Source organism: Diadema antillarum, unplaced genomic scaffold (assembly GCF_040938485.1).
Source record: "Diadema antillarum isolate AM-2024a unplaced genomic scaffold, OU_Dant_1.0 scf00000090, whole genome shotgun sequence".
NCBI classification, from domain to species: domain Eukaryota; kingdom Metazoa; phylum Echinodermata; class Echinoidea; order Diadematoida; family Diadematidae; genus Diadema; species Diadema antillarum.
The window spans coordinates 710,141-729,172 of NW_027270979.1; the positions used below are offsets into that span (position 1 = coordinate 710,141).

General features: G+C 38.8%; 2 protein-coding genes across 2 annotated transcripts in view; one reads left to right on the forward strand and one right to left on the reverse strand.

Annotated features, from left to right (window-relative positions):
• Positions 1-19,032, reverse strand: part of LOC139718155 (uncharacterized) — a 627,192-nt gene that overhangs the window by 376,065 nt on the left and 232,095 nt on the right. The window lies entirely within an intron of this gene.
• On the forward strand, positions 5,620-14,959 carry LOC139718153 (COMM domain-containing protein 6-like). Its single transcript, XM_071629637.1, has 6 exons — positions 5,620-5,704; positions 7,831-7,955; positions 9,114-9,190; positions 10,749-10,860; positions 12,712-12,918; positions 14,909-14,959. The coding sequence occupies exons 1-6, from the start codon at positions 5,677-5,679 to the stop codon at positions 14,957-14,959; spliced, it is 600 nt and encodes a 199-aa protein (XP_071485738.1). The 5' UTR covers positions 5,620-5,676.

Sequence of the window (19,032 nt, forward strand, 5' to 3'; positions counted from 1 at the left end):
ACGCAGCCAAAGTCTCATGCCGCCACTCAGAAATATTTGAAGTATGTGTTAAACTGGAGCTGCCTCACAGATAGAAAGACAATAATGATTCATGTGGCATTGCATCATGACTCGTCACTCTCAAAGGAAGATATGTCTTTATGATGGTAATTGCTTTTCGTCGTCCCTTCTTAGAAAACAAGCGGCACATTAATAGTACAGGCAGTCAGGGCTTTGGAAAGGGCTCTCGAAAGGGCTATGGAAAGGGCTTTCGAAAGGGCTATCGAAAGGGCTATCGAAAGCCGTTTAAACAGGGGAAAGTTGATAAACGCAGCCAATGATGTGGTTATTACTCCATCTAGGGCTGCGTTTATCAACTTTCCCCTGTTTAAACGGCTTTCAAAAGCCGTTTCCAAAGCCCTGTACAAACGGCTTCCAAAATAGTTGCGTTTATCAACTCTTCGCGAACACGATAACTGGCCTGTCACTGCACAGCTGCATTGCGCAATTCGACCCGAGGAGAAGAGGTCGTAATAAGGCGCGCATTGTTCGTAACTGCAGTACAATACTACAAAGCCGTTTCAAAACAGCTTTGCGTTTATCAACTTCAAAAGGCTTTTACAAACAGGTTTCTGAAAACCTGTTTAGGAAACCTGTTTGGAAAGCCACAAATTTGCGGCTTTCGAAAAGGCTTTCCGAAAGGGCTTTCAAAACAGCTTCGCGTTTATCAACTCGTAAAAATTCCTTGAAAGCTGTTTGGAAAACCTGTTTCTGTCGAGAAAAAGAGTTGATAAACGCACCCATAGTCTGCTCAGATATCTGCTCTCTGTAAATCCGTGAGGTATCAGTCACGCAATTTAGGCATTATTCGCAAGTATTTAACTCATTCAGCCACAGAAAAAAAAATAGTTCGTGCTCTTATATCGTCCCGACTTGACTTTGGTAATGCACTCCCAGTATTTCAACTACCACACTCTCAACTATAACGGTTACAAAAATTGCAAAATTCAACAGCTCGTATTGTCACCCTTACCAGAAGAATTACTCACATTACCCCTGTTTTGTCCTCATTGCATTGGTTACTCGTTGAATCTCGCATTGTATTCAAATTATTACTGTTTGTTTTTCATTGCATGGATCTGCCCCAGAGTACAATGTTAATTTGCTGACATTTACTTTTATGATCCTCCCAGATGTTTAAAGGGATGATATACAGTATTGGCAGAGATGAGAATTGGGCTTTTAACTTTTTGTTAGATACCAAGAAAACACTTATGAACTTGTACAGAGCATACCATTTTAAGAGGAATTTAAAGTTTATTTGATGAAAATCGGGCTTGGAATGACTGAAACATCCAAAAACAAAGTAAAACAAAGCGATCGTAATTTGTTTGCTTTGTTTGCTTGCTTTTATTTCTGCATTCAATCAGATGCAATGAGAATACAAACTTTAAAAAGTACAAAGACAAAGAATAACAAGTGCAGTGAAATAAATCGATAACAGTATCAATAAATAGATACACATAGGTGATTGCATTGAGCAATGTAGATACACAGAAACATAAAATAAGATATACAGTATTTTTCAGTAAACAACAGAGATCATTGAATGCAGGAGACCACCATCATAAGCGATTAAGCTTGAAATGGATGGAGGTGGGTCCCACATTTTAAATAAAACTCGCTTTGTCTTGGATATCTCAGCCATTTCAAACCCAATTTTCATCAAATAAACGTTGAATTCCTCATGGAATTACATGCTCTTTCACATGTCATAAGAGGTTTCTCATTATCTCACCAAAAAACGTTAGAAACCTGAAATTATGTGTCAACCAAAACGATATGATCCCTTTGATCCGTTATGATCCCTTTGATTAAGGTCATTCGATTGTACATTGCCTGTTGTTCCAAAAACGAAGAAATCAAGGGGGGGGGGGGATCGGTCATTCGCACATGCTGGACCTTACCTGTGGAATCAGTTGCCTCAAGCTATCCGTTACATTTCGAATGTTGACTCCTTCAAATCTGCCCTAAGACTCATTTGTTCGTAACCGTTTTCCAGTAGAATTGTATATTATTATTTTCCTTTTCATCATCATTATTGTGTCATTTATTTCCATGTACGTGTTTGTGTAATGATTTCTGTACTTCATAACTCACTTTTCCTACTGCGCCTTGAGCATGTTAGTTCTGTGGAATTGGCGCATTATATGAATATCTTGTATTATTATTTTTATTATTATTCTGATCCTGTTTCTTCAAAAAGTACAAAGACAAAGAATAACAAGTGCAGTGAAATAAATCGATAACAGTACATAAATAGATACAGATAGGTGATTGCATGGAGCAATGTAGATACACAGAAACATAAAATAAGATACAGTATTTTTCAGTAAACAACAGAGATCATTGAATGCAGGAGACCACCATCATAAGCGATTAAGCTTGAAATGGATGGAGGTGGGTCCCACATTTTATAAAACTCGCTTTGTCTTGGATATCTCAGCCATTTCAAACCCAATTTTCATCAAATACGCTAGGGTCCTCTGGTAGAACAGTGGCAAAACTGAAGAGGCTACCCTGGGTAAATAAAACATTATTATTATTATTGTTATTGTTATTATCATTATTATTATTATCCTGTTTCTTTCGTTTACCATGCACACATCCACACACATACACACACACACACACACACTCTCTCTTTTGTTTTATGATATCATATCATCTGTATTGCTAAAAGAAATTTGATATATAGTTTTTAAAACACGCACCTCATCTTTGCACGTAGAACGACATACTGTAGCAACCCCCTTAGCAGGCAATACACCGTAGCAGTGTACACGTACATTGTACATCTGGGTAGTTTTCTGGGTAGTTTTATGTCCCATGTACGGAACAATGATATCACACCGAAATTCAAGCTTGTGCAGCACACTTTCTACTGGTTTTGGTTCAGCCCTTGCTTAAACTTTATCATTATTGATGATATATCCTGTTTGCTTCATCGAAACAGTAAGTGATGCTGTCACAAACACCGTGTAGTGTTTCACAAAAGACTGCTCCATGGGTCCCCCAACTTACTGTATCAATAGGCCTACTATGTTCGTCATATAAAAAACCTCCACACCTTGTAACACGTACAGGCGACTCCCGTTCTACTAGAAGTCCTCGGGACTGGCAGTTTTCTTTCGTTATAGAAATCTGTTACCGGCCAGGGCCGGCGGTTTCTTCGGCTGACAAGCAAAAAAAAAAAACAAAAAAAAAAACAAAAAAAAAAACAAAAAAAAAAGCAAAAAAACAATGAGGATCTTCAGCGGAAAAAAAACATAACCTTACCGCGATCACACTTCAAGAACTCTACCTATTTCTAGTGCCACTTACGTACTTCCGGGTTAAAAAATGTGGGGGGCCCAAAGTGATGATACCTAAGTTGTATTCCTTTGTGATACTATGGTGCATAAAAAGTGTTGGGGCCCGAGCACTCACGGTCTCCCCTCCCCCCCCCCCCCCCCCCCATCCCCCGGGTCCGCCGGCCATGGATCTACTATAGATATATCAATTTACCTGAATTACATATACGTTGACGCCCAGTAAGTTGAAAACTTGTAGAGGGCCATTCAAAGGATTCAATCCTGAGCCTGAGGAGATCCATGTGATGTACTGTACCCACGGGATTATCAGTTAATGCAATCTGGATTAAATTTGTTATGCTTCTGCTTCCAGTGATCATTGAGCTTGGACTTGAAGCAATTCACTGATGTTGCCTCGACAGCATCTGCACAAAGGCTATGCCAAGTATTTACTACTCTCTGACTGAAAGAGTTCAACCTTTTACTAGTTCGACACCTTTCTTTATACAACTTAAACTTATGGCCGCGTGTAACATGGTCATTGATGACAAAGAGAAAACAGCTGGATCAAAGTCTTCCATATCATGCAAAATCTTGAACACTTGAATCATATCTGAACGTTCACGTCGATACTCTAGGGATGGAATCCCCAAATACTTGAGTCTCTCAGAATATGACAATTTAACTTCTGATACCAACTTTGTTGCTCTCCACTGAACTGATTCAAGCTTTTTTTTTGCATCACTCTTTGAAAGTTCATTCAATACACAAGAGCAATATTCCAAGAGTGGTCTAACAAGGGCCTTATACAGTAGGACATACATTTCCCTAGTCAGATGAGTAACAGTCTTTTTGATCAGACCAAGAACTTTATTCGCCTTTGCAGATACTTTGTGTACATGAAGAGCAAAATTGAGGTCAGGAGAAAAGTTCACCCCGAGATCCTTTTCCTCTTTGACTGTCTCAATAACCTCAACATTATCATTCTTGTCATTTGAATGCATCTGATATTGACACCGAGGATTTCCACGACCATGGTGCATAACATGACATTTCCCGTGACTGAATTTGAGCTGCTATATCCGGGACCAGACCTCAAGTTTGTGGATGGTATCCTGCAGTAACTGTGTACCACCGGGATCACTAATTGACTGCCAGCATTTGGCATCGTCTGCAAACAATCTCATATTACAGTCGACATCTTCAGAAACATCATTCACAAATATTAGGAACACTACGGGGCCTAGAACACTTCCCTGTGGAACACCACTACGGACTGCCCTTCACCAGGGAGGTGAGACACCTCCCTGCCTTCACGGAGAAGCCTCACCACGGCCAGTGACCCTTTGCATGCTATCACAGAGAAAACCCTCAATCCAGCTCAACACATTCTCATCGATGCCGAGATGTTTTAGCTTGAGGAGAAATCTCCTATGGGGTACACGATCAAAAGCCTTTGAGAAGTCTAAATAGAGTACATCAAAACTGTCACCATTGTCAAGGACTCTTGACCACTGTTCCATGCAATCCATGCAATCAAAAGACATGAAAGACATGAATGTTTATTTCGTTGTAATGAAACTGTCGTTGTAATGGTGTTCGTTGAAACAAGAGTGCACTGAACACACATAGAGCATTCTGCTTCTGTTTCCTTCATTTACCACGCACGCACACACACACACACACAGACACCCCGCCCCAGAAACCTCAACAACAAAGGCACGATCCTTATAGCAGGGCTCGACACTAGCGATGGCCCGGTGGCCCGGGGCCACCAAAAATGAAATTCGGGCTACCAAATTTTTAAAAAGGGCAAATTTGGTGGCCCGCCTCGGGCCACCAAATCTTTTTATAAAGTTTTTTGAAAGTCGAACCGCCAAATTTCCAAAAAAGGCAAATTTGGTGGCCCGCCTCGGGCCACCAAATTTTTTAAAAAAAAGTATATCAATAAATTCGTAACTTTTTGCACCGGAAATACATAAATGCATGCAGTGAATTAATTTTTTTTATTGCTTTTTTTTTCAGGCCACCAAAAATTTGAAATTGATGATTTTGGTGGCCCCATCGGGCCACCAAAAAAAAAAAAAAAAAAGTTAATGTGGAGCCCTGCTTGTAGTGACAGCATGCAGGGAGGTGCTTTCCACCTGCTCAGTGAAAGGTAACCATACCCCACATACTGTACCACCAGTGTGTACGTACGTACGTGTGTGTACCCATAGCTCCAGATTCATAGTGTACCTCTGTGCCATCCTAGATCCTCGGCGTTATTCATTTTAGTGCATCGTCTGGGCTGGCAAAAGGGCACTGCTGGTTCTAATTAACGGTTGAAACTTCAGAAGCAGCCATGATTACAATGCAGTCAGTTCCAGACGGTAAGTGAAAGTGCAATTTGGAAGAGTGTTCAATCTCAGCGTTTATTTATTTGCAGTTATTAAGATATTTCTAACTTTTGACGCGAGTTTCCCAACTCAGTCCCACATACTAATTTTTGTGTCCCTACGCCCACTTACAGTTGTATTAATGTGGTTCACTTCATCTTCATTTCAGGACATTTCGTGGATTTGCATTATTTTGCAGGTGCTTTATGAAATATTTCGTACTTGAAAATAAGCATACATGGTGGCAAACTGAGCTCTGTTTCCTGCTTTTTTGACATGATAGATGTTATTTCATGCCTTCTAGCTTGTTTGCTTATTTGAATTGTGATAGATCTAGTATTGTAGTACAACGGCCACGGCACTGTGTATGTTAATCGAATCATCATTGATATTATTGACATCATTGTCATTGACATTGATCATCACTGCACTGCACTGAAGCTGCTGCAGTAAATTATTTTGTAGGTGTTTGAATTTACTGTAAGTTGAACATTCTAAGCTGGAATTGAGCTAGGTAGGGACTCTTGATCCTACAAGAGTTGGTCATGTAAATTCAGTAAACTTATTTGTTATCATCGGCACTACCTCCGTGCTAGGTGCTTGACAAAGACAAATGGTGTTGTTTCAATTGTCATTGAAACAGCAAAGCTCTTGTTCGACTGCATCTTGAATATGCATCTGCTGTCACAGATCCATACCAGGTCAAGTACATTCAGATGTTGGACAAAGTTCAAAGAAGGGCCGCTCGCTTTGTGGTCAATGACTACAGGCAGAAGTCCAGTGTTACCACAATGCTAAAACATTTTGAGTGGGAAAGTCTAGCTGACAGACGACTCTGTGCCAGATTGAGCCAGTTCTACCTGATTCACAAAGGAGAATCCCTAGTTACATTAACCAAGCTTCAACTCGGAATTTCTAACCGCTCATGTCGGCGTTTTACACCAGATGCCTACAATATACAGTGATAATTGAGTCCAGAACTGACAGGCATTTGTACTCTTTTCTGCCCAGAACCATACGGGACTGGAATGATCTTCCCTTTGCTATTACATCAATGCCATCTTTAGATAAATTCAAAGCCGCTTTAAATAAGTTGTAAGTCACATCTGCACCCGACCACAGCGTCATGGAACATTCGTTCTTGTGCTGTGTATCCTTGATGATGATGATAATAATAAAAAGAAGTTGACAAAAATAGAATACAGTGGGTCAGTGGACTCCTGTTATAACAAAGTCCTCAGGACCAGCAGCTCTCTTTCGTTATATCGAAATTTCGTTATATCCGAACAAGTAAATAATAAAAAACAAAGGGAGGCTAATGTTGTCGTCTGAATATTTATTTTGTTGTACTTTGTAGCTGAAATTTCGTTATAACCATGTTCGTTATATTATGGGAGTGCATCGTATGTCTGATTTGTGCTTTGAATTTCTGGATGTATATGTACGTATGAATGTATCTCAAGTATATTACAAGAAACTAATATGTCCGTTCAATTCTGTTGGTGTCATAGTGTAAATGTGAATGTGATCTAACATGATTTTAATTTACAAGGTAGCAGGGAGAATAAAAGCAACAGCAAAGCACACCCACCTTTAAAGGGATGGTACAGTATTGGTGGAGATGAGGATTGGGCTTTTAACTTTTTGCGAGATAACAAGAAAACACTTGTGAAATAGTACAGAGCATACCATTCTAAGAGGAATTCAAAGTTTATTTGATAAAAATCGGTTTTGGAATGGCCGAGATATCCAATAACAAGGTAAAACAAAGCGATCGTAATAAAAGGTGGGTCCCACCATTTATTAGGATTGCTCCGTTTTGGGTACCGTACCTCAGCCATTTCAAAGCCAATTTTCATCAAATAAATGTTGATTTCACTTGGACTTACATGCTCTTTCATATTTCATGAGAGATTTCTCATTATCTCACCCAAAAATGTTAGAAACCTGAAGTTAGGTCTCAACGAAAACGATACAATCCCTTTACTTAAGGGATAGAACTCCCTCCTTAGCATGTGCTGGAATAGTGGTAGTAGAGAGAGCAAGTGTTTACTGTGTGAAAGATGCTCTAGAGATTAAGGTGAAACGTGTACATATTTTTCTTTCATTCAAATTTACAGGTTACAGTGAGGCTGTAGCATATCTCAATTCCATGCCTCAAGATGTTGTTGCAGAGCTTTGTCAAGAAGTTTTGGCCTTTCTGACATACAAGAAAGGAAGCTTGGAGTCTGCCCCATTTGTACCGGTAAGACGGGTAGGAGTACTTTAATTCAATAAGAGTGAGATTGCATGACGTTATACAAATAAGCAGGGCCTGATTAATGTAATGACCACTCTTCATCATAGGGTCTAAGTAGTTGCAAAAAAAAAATCAACAACAATGACAACAACACCCCAAAACAGCTTTGTACACACAATTTCAGGTTTTCTTAATGAGTAAAAAAAAGAAAGAAAAAAATCATCATTTCAACAGATTGTACACCTTATGGGTCATTGTCAATATAATGGTTAACAGTTACTGTCCATAGAAACGATGCTGTATTACATTGTTGTAGGGTTGGAAATTTTGCAAAAGCAGTATACTTACCTTCTTTTCAAGAAAACAAGCAAACTGACTAAACCCCAAACCAAACATTTCCATAAATACATGTACTCTTAATAGCAAGGCATCTTACTATTCATAATATATGAAACCACACAGATTTTATTTACTGCATGTAGTCTGAACAAGGTATAGCAACACTATCACTTAAGTTGCTGGGCCTTCAAGAACCATCCACTCGTAAGGGTACCTCAGACTCGACTCCTAAACCAAGTACCACAGTTTTTGTTTTGTTTTGTTTTGTTTTGTTTTGTTTTGTGACTGAGGGGATGGATATACTCTTAGCTGGTGCATGAGGTGCACATAGGGACCCTCCTCATATTGCAGGAATCATCAAAACTTGAAGGACGCAAACTCTAAAGGAAGAAGAAGTACATGTTGTAGGAGCATAATGTTGCTGGGGTTACTGTAGAAGACATTGCATCTCAAATTTTGGTGAAAATCACTTGTTGGAATTAATTGTCAAGTTATCAGTTAAGCGATGTCCTGTCCAAATTCCTGCTGTCTTTTCCCCCAAAATGAAGATACCACAGCATGTCAAAGGAAAGGCAATACCATATGTTAACTGTAGTTTGTTTGTTTGTTTGTTTTTTTTTACTGCTATGTGTTTTTCGCTGTCCTGTACATTTGCCATTTTTTGAGATACAAGAGTTTGTCAACCCAACTGCCATAAGAAGAACTTCATTCAATTTAGTGTGATATGATATCCCATATACATGTGTATATATAAATGTATTTATATTGACTCGCATTACATCATTGTACATTTGTTTTCTTTCTACCTGAATCTCTTTGAGCTAGAAATTACAGGCAGCTGGGCTGGAAGCAAGCACTGAGTCAGTGAGAGGAGCTGCAAATGCATTGTCATATCTGTTCAGGTGAGAGGAGGATGAACGTTATTTCCCCGTGACACCCTTTGATCTTCAACCTTTGTCTTTGTCTTGGTGACCATTTAACATACTGGTCTTGGATATCATGACATAGGATACTGGAAAATATGTGTTCTGATATGAAGGCAATAATTATTTTTTAAAGTTCTATCCAATCGAATTCTCATCTTTAGATCAAGTGATATTCACCACTGTCAATTTTCCATCCTTTCCGTTGCCATTAAGCATCGAAATCATCAGAGTCTGGCTGTTTTCCACTGTAAGAAAGTTCACACCATAATGTTGTATGTGCATGAGCCAACATCACTCAGGCCAGTAGTTTAGTCTGCACATCCTGTACAGCACACAATTCTGTGGGACTTCCGGCTTTGTTGCACAAAAGTTTTTGGCAACAGCTGAGAAGTGGTCATCAAAACACGAGTCAAATTGAGCCAAAAGTGACCTTAGCTTTCAATCCTAGCAGAATCTTTGTCAGAGCAAATTGACGAACCTAAATGCAAGTATACACCCAGGAGCTGCAAACACACTTACATAGACTCCAAGCATAATTATGTTAACATAACTTGCACCATCTGGGACAGTCTATGGACAAGGAACAGTGAAAACAAAAGGTGTTGGTTGGGTGTTTCAAGTAGGGAGCCAACAAGGTTAGAAGGGGGATTAAAATCAATGGAGTGAGCAAGCACAAAAGAATGGTAATGTAGGGCCACCAGCAGTGATTGTCCATGAGCTCATGGGTGGGCAACCTGTGAAGGGTAAAGATGAATGGGGAGGCAACATCAAACAAGACCAGGAACAATACAATGATGGTGGGTATTTAAAGGGGGAAAGAATAACAAAATTAGTGAAGAGGGGATCCCAAACAGGTAGAGTAGAAAAGTCCAAGCACTGGTGAACAGAAGTATGGCAAAAACATAACAATTGGAGCCAGCTGGTATGATTATGCATCCTGCATAACATTGAAGAAAAAACAATTAAGCTTGCACACTTAGGATGACCCTTAACATGCACTTGTATGGGTGCTGAATTTACCAGTATAGGAGGTTTTGTTTTTAGGAGAGGGTTTAGTTGCAAGGGAAAGTCAGACTTCATGTTTAAATTTTGTGATTTATTGTTTTCATTGAAGCAAATTTTTAGATAGAAAAGCGATTGAAACGAAATGTAAGGGATATCATTTACAGCGTAAAATAGTATGTGCCATGGTTGTATTACAGATATCATTTGAGATATGGCTTCAGTGTCACAAGGATTACCTTTCTCTGACAGCTGGCTTGATCACACTGCTTCCTGGTAAATGTCATCTGCCAGAGAGAATTGTATGCATTGAACATGCCGTGTCCATGGATGAACTCATAACATGAATCAAAATACATTTGAGGGCACTGCCGATCGAGTCGAGTGAAGCCTCATCCACATCGTTAGAATAGATCTGAACTTGTATGTTATCTGCAACATAATTATATCAACATCACCAGTGACCATTCCCAATTGACACGTATGAATTCTTGTTTTTGTTTTTGTTTTTTTATTCTTATCGCCCACTCAGGTCGGCAGCGAGGAACCAAATCTCGGGAGAGGACCTGGGGAAGGAGTTGAGTGGTAGTCTAGCCTGGTCAGACTCAAACATTGCTGCAGTCAAACATGTCTGGAATCAGCAGGTAGGCAGGATGCCTTGCATCGTGCATCCTCTGGGTAGTTGGGTAGTTCTGATTTCAGTTAGTGGTCATTGACAAACATAAGAATGGAGCAATAATGTGCTTCAAGGCGTAAGCTTGCACTATTTTAAATTATAGGGGATGCAGTGGAGATTTTTGTCTGTTCTTCAGAATTCTAGTGATGTTTACAAATATTCATCATTTTTAAGTGTTGGTTTTAATTATGTAATTGGTTATCATCATTATTACTTTTTGGGGCCTTGTTTTTAATGATACTTTCAGTTTCTGTAGTCTTAATGGTTTCCAAATATCTGGAGGGTATTATTTGAGATATCAAAACAGTGTATAGAGTAGCCTTTACCGTCATACAAAAGTCATGGTCAGAGGTAAATCCTTGCCAAACACCATGTTTTCTTGATCCTACACAGGTGTATGTGTTATTAGTCTCTCGAAACACGTGTTGACTAGCACTTGTTAACTGCCTAGTACATACTGCAAAACATGATATATTCCTGGCATGAAAATTTCGCGAATTGGAGCCGATGGCCTTTCTCGCAGCATGAAATTTTCGCGAATTGCAACTGGCATCCAGTGCATATTGTGTAGGCAAGAACTTTCGCGTGCATTTTAATGTTGCGAATGTCGGCGCTCGCGAAATTCACGAAATTAAAATGCACGCAAACATTCCTTGTTTTACAGTAATTTAATGAAAAGTTAGTCAATAAAAAGTAGTTTGATAACATGAATCCTCACACATTGGGTGGCTAGGTTTGGTGTGTCTCTACTGAGGGTGAAGAAAGACATTCTTGGGCAGTTGGTCCAGACATTTCATCCTTGCATACCATGGCTCGATATGTTCATATTGTGCTTCAAATCCTCTCTGTCGTAGTGTACAAAAGTTGCTTTGAACAGGATTGCTTCAGCAAAAACCAAAGTCCAAAGAAAGAGGAAGTTTATGCTATGCACTCTTTACATGACCGTCATGTGGGTCATGTTTGAAACTAGACTTCATATATCATAAATGTCACCAGAGGTAACGATATTCTCAAGCACCTTTCTTTTTTTTCTCTAGAGTGCCCAGTTCTTTTTTGTGAGACTGCCGATAGCTGTTATCTGCCCATAGTATTTCGTAGGATGGATAAAAGGCATCATTGTGCCATAGGTATTTGAAAACTTGCAGAGACTCCAACACCAAGCACCGTTTCAACATGAGATTCTGCCTGGACTCCTTAGCAAGCTGGAGACTCTGATCGCAAGGACATGTGTATAGTAATATGTGCTACTCTAGGCTCTAGGGTTATACTGTGCACTCCCTTTATAACGAACACAATAACGACATTTCAGATTTGACAAATTAAAATGCAGTGCCCAAAATTATCAAAGATATCTTTATACACCGAAGTTATTTGGACATAATGAAAGTTTGATATAACGAAAGAAAACTGCCAATCCCGAGGACTTTCTTATAGCAGTAGTTGCCTGTAGATGCTTTTGGGTGGTGTCCTCCTGTTATTTTTAGTCATATTTTGACAAAACTAAAGTTAGGCAAGAGAAGGCTAACTATTAAGCAGGAAAGAGTACACCTTAACTGGGAGACACACAGCTACAGTGGGAAAAATTCAAACTGAAGTTGAAGAGAGGGAGATTTTGCAAAAATGGCCACAAAGCTGGAGATCTTCTCCCAAAAGCGGGAGAGTTGGAGTCTCTGTACTTGAATTCAATGTAGGAATTCAAAGAGAGCCATAAAAGAAATGTTGAAGTTAAAGAATGTCGATTTTTTGCTGCAGTGCAAGACGTGTGCTTCAGTAATCAGTTGAGTTTTTATTTTTTCCTGGTTTGTGTGTGTTCTTCCAGGGAAGGTCACTGATGTCTCCAGAACTAGCAGACGTGGTACTCGGGGTGGGCAAACTCGTTGACCTGAAGTGGAAGCTAGGGGTAGCAATGAGCTCAAATAACTGCAGAAACCTCAACTCTCCGTTCATCACCATCAGTCTGAAGGTCGCCGACCCCTCCGGCCAGGTCCGGGAGAGGTCCTTTGAACTGACCGTGCCAGAATTTAGGGTAAGATGTTGCACTTACCCAACATGCCCCTTCCATATCAATATTCTCCCTCTTTAGTGTATTTTTTTCTGTCACTCTAGCTGTTTCTTTTTACACCACAGTAACATGTTTGCATCACTGTCCCATATGTACATTCTCTTGATAATGGCAAGAACATGCTTGCCAAAACATTGGGAATGGGTAGGCCCTTTTCAGGGCCACATACATACCCAAGGAATAATATATGGTGCACCATCAAGCCGTCTACCACCCATCATCATTATCATTTAGACATATAACCTGCATTTTATTCAACTTACTCATATATTCAATTTTTTATTTTTTATTTTTTAACTTTATTTTTTGGAAGGGATATCTGCCTTTTGTAGCTACCCAACAGGTACTGCTGCTCTGCTTCTCACATTATTCATTAGCAGTGAGTGAATATTCATGAGGTATGATGAAATAAGTGATTTACAAAATGCATGTGGTGTAGATTGTTTCATAGTACACTTCAGAGTGTGCCACAGAAAGATGCTGGAGGGTGTAATTATACTTCGGTTAGTAGGATACTCTTTTTTCACAAGCAATGGCAGCTACAGCTGAACTATGCTTTTGCATGCATGCGTGTGTGTAACCAGGGCTGCACACTAACCCATTTTACTGGTCTGACCTGTCTGTTGGACCAGTACGTACCCAGTTTTTCAATCTTTTACTGGTCCTTTCTTAAAAAAGATACTGGTCCAACAGTGATTTTTACTGGTCCTCGACCATCGGAACAGTGCCAGTGTGCATCGTTGGTGTAACCTTCGGAAATCATGTGCTTGTGTGTGGAGTTCACATGTTGGCATGTGCGTGTCAAAAAAAACCCACACATACACACACACACAACTTTTCCCTTGTTTGCCTGGGGGGATTTTGAAGGAAATGTCCACTGTTACAAACAAGAACTTGTCTGTAAACTTTGGCAGTAGTTCAATTCAAATGACGAAATAAAAGAGAAAAGAAAAGTGAGCGAAGGAAAGAGTGAAGGACAGGGTGCTGTGATCCACTTCCTTTTTGATGGGCTGGAATTGTAATTCTCTGTCATGCTGTTGGACTTCAGGGGTACAAAATGATGGCAACTACTAGGCACAATCATGACAGCATCTGATGATAGGAATTTGTTTTTATATGCCCTGGTAACCAACCTTTCTCCATACATGTATCTATCAGCCAGATGTTTTTGATGTAGTGTCCATCAGCAAATATGGAACCATGGAATCTTTCATGCAACATGTTTATGTAGAACTCATAGCCTAGTATCTGCTGGTAAAAGACAGAGATATTACAACCCAGTTCTGGATGTTGGCAAGCTGCACAGTCTGATGCTCCTAAACAACTGCAATCTACCTCCACCTCAATCACCAAGAGAACATTTTTTGACTAACAATAGTCAATCAATAGTCAACACTCTACTAGATAGACTCTCATTGCCTCCGTCTCGATGACTTGTCAAGGCATCTTTTGAAATGTGTGCATATCCATCGCTGTCCCATGCATATTAACTGCAGAACCAGAAATTTTCGTGTGCATGAAACTTTCACCAATTTCCTGAGCTAAGATTCCCAAAATTAAAATGCATGCGAAAGTTTTTTTTTCCCCCTGCAAAATGTATTGAATGCCAATGGCAATTAGAGAAAGTTTCAAGTAAAAACAAACAAACAAACAAACAAACAAACCAAAAAAAAAAAATTGTTGGCTTCAATTTGCAAAACTTTCATGTCATGAATGCTTCTGGTTTTACAGTACAAATGTAAGTTGCAGTTATGACAGAACTCCTTTGCTAGTTTTTATTGTGCCATTCTAATGTTTCAGGTTTGAGTGTATAATTGGGTCAGAGCTAAAAGATTGATCAGAATTTGACTTAAATGGATCTGTTTGCCATATTTCTTTGCCATTCTAGTATGTGTGTTGTGAAGTGGTGTGATTCAATAATGATGTTCACCCTTTTCATCTGTTGTTTTGGCAGAATTTTTCCAAGCAGCTGAAAGAAATGGCGGCCGTGCTGGAGACAGTATAACCCCGGAGGACGACACCCACTATTTTGCAACGTTTCCACCACACAAGAACTTTATTATACACAATTGTTCTCTCAGAGTCTTGAGGATTGTTTATATTTATATTATGGACATGTAATAAAAGCCAGAAAATAATGTTCTTTCTTTGAAGCACAACCGTGCTGTATTATTTTACCTTTTTTTTTTTTTTTGGTCACGTTTCTCTTGTCAGCATACTTGCCCGTGACACACTGTATAAATGCAATATGTACGCTCTGCATATATTTACCACTAACATGAGTAGAGATAGTAACTGTATGCAAAGTTTACTGCTGACTTTTGATTTGTCGAGGCCTGCCAGGGAAAATATACTTTATAGCGCAAGTTGCACTTTGTACTCTTACCAAGCCTCACGAGCGAATGTGGCCTTGCATAATTATAGACGGACAGTTTCAGTTTCAGGGGCTATAAACTCACTGAGGACTTTAAAAGAGCAATGATGACGAGTGTGGGATAGTCAGCGTTGTTATCATAATGGAATATCCATATAATGCACAGGCTTAAGTGGGTCAGTGAAAAATGGATGCACATGTTAATGTTGGAATGGTTTCAGCAATTCAAAAATGGTCTGAAATAGGTTTATGGGATTGTTTCTAAACTTTACGAGTGCATCTAGTTCCAGTGAAATACAAAATAGGCTTGTGCATCATATGGTTTCATAAAATAGGTGCATTAAAAAGTACTTTGGCAAAATTTAACCCAAATCTGTGAAGATGTAGTAATAAATGATATCTATCTGATGCTAAAGTGATGATATTGTAATCATGGGATGTGATTATTTGCATACTGCTACCCTTCAAGAGGCAATCAAGAAATGTTTGAATAGTATGCACCATTTTCTGTACTTCTCCACATAATAGTTAAATCAGGTGTTAACGATTTATCAAAGGGCATGAAGGTTTTGTATTTGTTTCAAAGCTGTGTCACATTAGACACTTCTGAGCAAGAAGTTTACTGCTGGAGATCAGCTTTGAAGACAACTCTAAATTTTGGGGTAACACTACTTTTGCACACATAAGATACAGCTCACCTGCATGCTGAAAATGGGACATTCAATAGCGGTGAAATGTAATTTTAGCAGAGCAATTACTATGCATGAATCCAAGGATATTTTTCAACAGGTTTTGTACATCTGTTAATGTTTACTGATTTTTTTTTTTCATAAAAAATATCAATTTGTTAATTTGATAATTTGTCAAATTTACCTAGTCTTGATAGCTGCCTCTACAGTTTCAAGATTTAATCATTGTGTATATGTGGCAACTTGTCCTGGCAGTGTTTCCAAGTGTCACAGGGGTTGGTGGACATCCCCCCCCCCCCCCCTTTTGGGGTACTGGTACATTGCCAAATTATATCTATGAAATAGTGACCATAATGCATTAATATTGACCACTCACTTGTAAACTTGTTTAGTATGAACCTCAAAAGAGAGTACAGCTGTATATAGTCAGTTCTACTGAGTATTTCCTAAATTCCCAGAATATGTGTTGAATGTGAATATACAGGGGAGACTGATATAGCTTTCACTGTCTCCATTACAGTGGAATCTCATAAAGAGGTTTGACATAACCCTCCTATAACTTAAAGGTGATTTTTTAGTTCCTATTACTCTTTATATCTCTTTGTGCTTGTGTCCTGCTATAGTGGAAAACCTGAAATAACAAGACAAATGTCAGTTTATTGGTCCTCGTAACGAGATTCCCCAGTATGATCAACAGTGCCATTTTGTCTCATCATGTAATCTAAAACGAGGAATTACTCGCGTGCATTTCAATGTCATGAATTTCGCAAGCATCGACATTCACAAAATTAAAATGCACACGAAAATTCTTGCCTACACAATAATATGCATTGGATGCCAGTTGCAATTCACGAAAATTTCATGCTGCGAGAAAGGCCATCGGCTGCAATTCCTGACATTTTCATGGTTCGAATATATATCGTGTTTTACCAGTAACTTGCTTTAAGGGAGATAGGTGAGAAAGTGGTGGGGCCAAACAGCCTTTATTGCTGCCTCCAAAGTCTTGAATGCTTTGACTACATGTCATGAAATTAGTTTGAAATCGTAATGATCAATATAATAATCATGATCAAAAGTTTGACACACTGACACAAGTGTTGTTTGTTGTTGTTTTATCACCACCATGTTCTCGCCTTGCATGTATTTTGTGGTCAGAAAATATGTATTCAGTTTCAGTTTTCAATCTGCATCTGATGAAATCAGATGTAAATATCAGTTAGAGGCAGTGGCATCTCTGTAAAATTCAACATAATTGTTATATCATTTCCGAGCAAATCTATGTATGTAACATGTGTAAATAAAATGCTTTCATATTTTACTCAAATATAACAAGAAAAAAAGACTGCATCTTAATTTCTGTTGTGTGTGTTCAATATTTCATCTTCAATATAGATGTGTAACAAGTTGAAGCTGAAATCGATGCATGGACGTGTACTTGTATTTCCTTTGTTGGCAAACGTTTTCTCACTTCTTTGTTTTTTCTCTTCTTCTTCTTTCTTTTTTGACATGCGTTCCCTCCCTCTCACAACTTTTTGACTGATCCTGTATGTTTTCTGTGTAACTTTTACTTTGAAAGTACCATGAATTCACATTTGAATTTTGGGCAAATATCATTTATTGGCCTATAAAACTTTTGCATATGACCTATACACTACAATCAGCATCATAGCATGGTTCATAAATAACTTTTACAACTCACTGTAATGGCCATTATTAGTGATGATAATGAACATTTCACTGTGGTACACAGTTAAAATTATGTACATTTACCCGCTAGCTATAAAAGAATACTGTATTACTAAGACACCTTTCTATAAAATAATGACATTTTTTTTTTTTTTTTTTACAGCTAATCTTTTAACCAAAAAGCCCATGCTGGAAATAATAAAATGTTCCTTGCACCTAGCCTAAATTGCCAAACATGACATGAAGTCAAGTTTTGCCAAAAACTAACTTGATAAAAAAAAAAAACAAGCACACAAGCATGTACAGAAGAGCATTTCTCACCTACAACCTCAATGAGCACTAGTTTACCATAAATAACCAGAGTCAAAAAAGGAAAAAGAAAAGGTGAAATGGTCAAAACAACCTAATAACAACAAGGATGAAGAAAGACGGGGCTAACTTACACCCTGGTTTTTGCTTATCAATTTTAGAAAAATGTCCTCTATTTCAGACAATTTCCCTCTTTCTTTTAATCTATTTCATATGATGCATTGATATGGTACTTCACTCCCCCCCCCCCCCCCCCACAAAAAACTTGGCTTGTTACCATGGTCACTGTGAAAGCAGTGTCATCTTCACATGACTCCAAATACAAGAATGAAAATGTGCATAGAAACTACCAATACCCTTGTAGCAAACTTTAGATCTGCAACGCAAACGCTAAGACAACAGTTGCATTGATCGTTCTCCTCTGCAAAGAAGCTTTAGATTTCATGAAGACGCAGCCTATAAAAAGTGAAATAGTGCCCCCCATTTATCGCTTGTGGCATGTAAAATTTCTCCTAATCCAAACAGCTAGCTGATGTCATAATGGCATCAAGTAGCTCTCTGGGTCGTGAAAATGAGTGGATGCTAAAATGGTCCAAAACCATCGTGAAAACTCAGACGCTGTGAGATCGATTTCGACATTAAAGCCGCCTTGACACATGTGCAAAACTTTTTTTCCCTCTTAATGTTTGTGTGGCAGATCCAAAGCTCCCAATTGATTTGCTAAACTTCACAGGAGTCAACCTATCTCTGGAGTTGAATACTCTTCTTAGCAACAGCCCCATTGAAGTACCAACTACGCTTGAAAACGATACAGGTCACACATTCCCAGGTTATCATAGTACAAGTTGAACTGCTGGTGATCAAATGAATCCCTCCCCTGTTGGAATAACTTAAATTGTTGATTCCTGTGCCCATGTGATTACATGGGTGGTTATTTTCTATATTTGTGACCCTGCACCTCAAAACAAACAAAAAGTCGCCAGACATGAATTTTTAGTTAAGACCATATTCTGAAAGAGC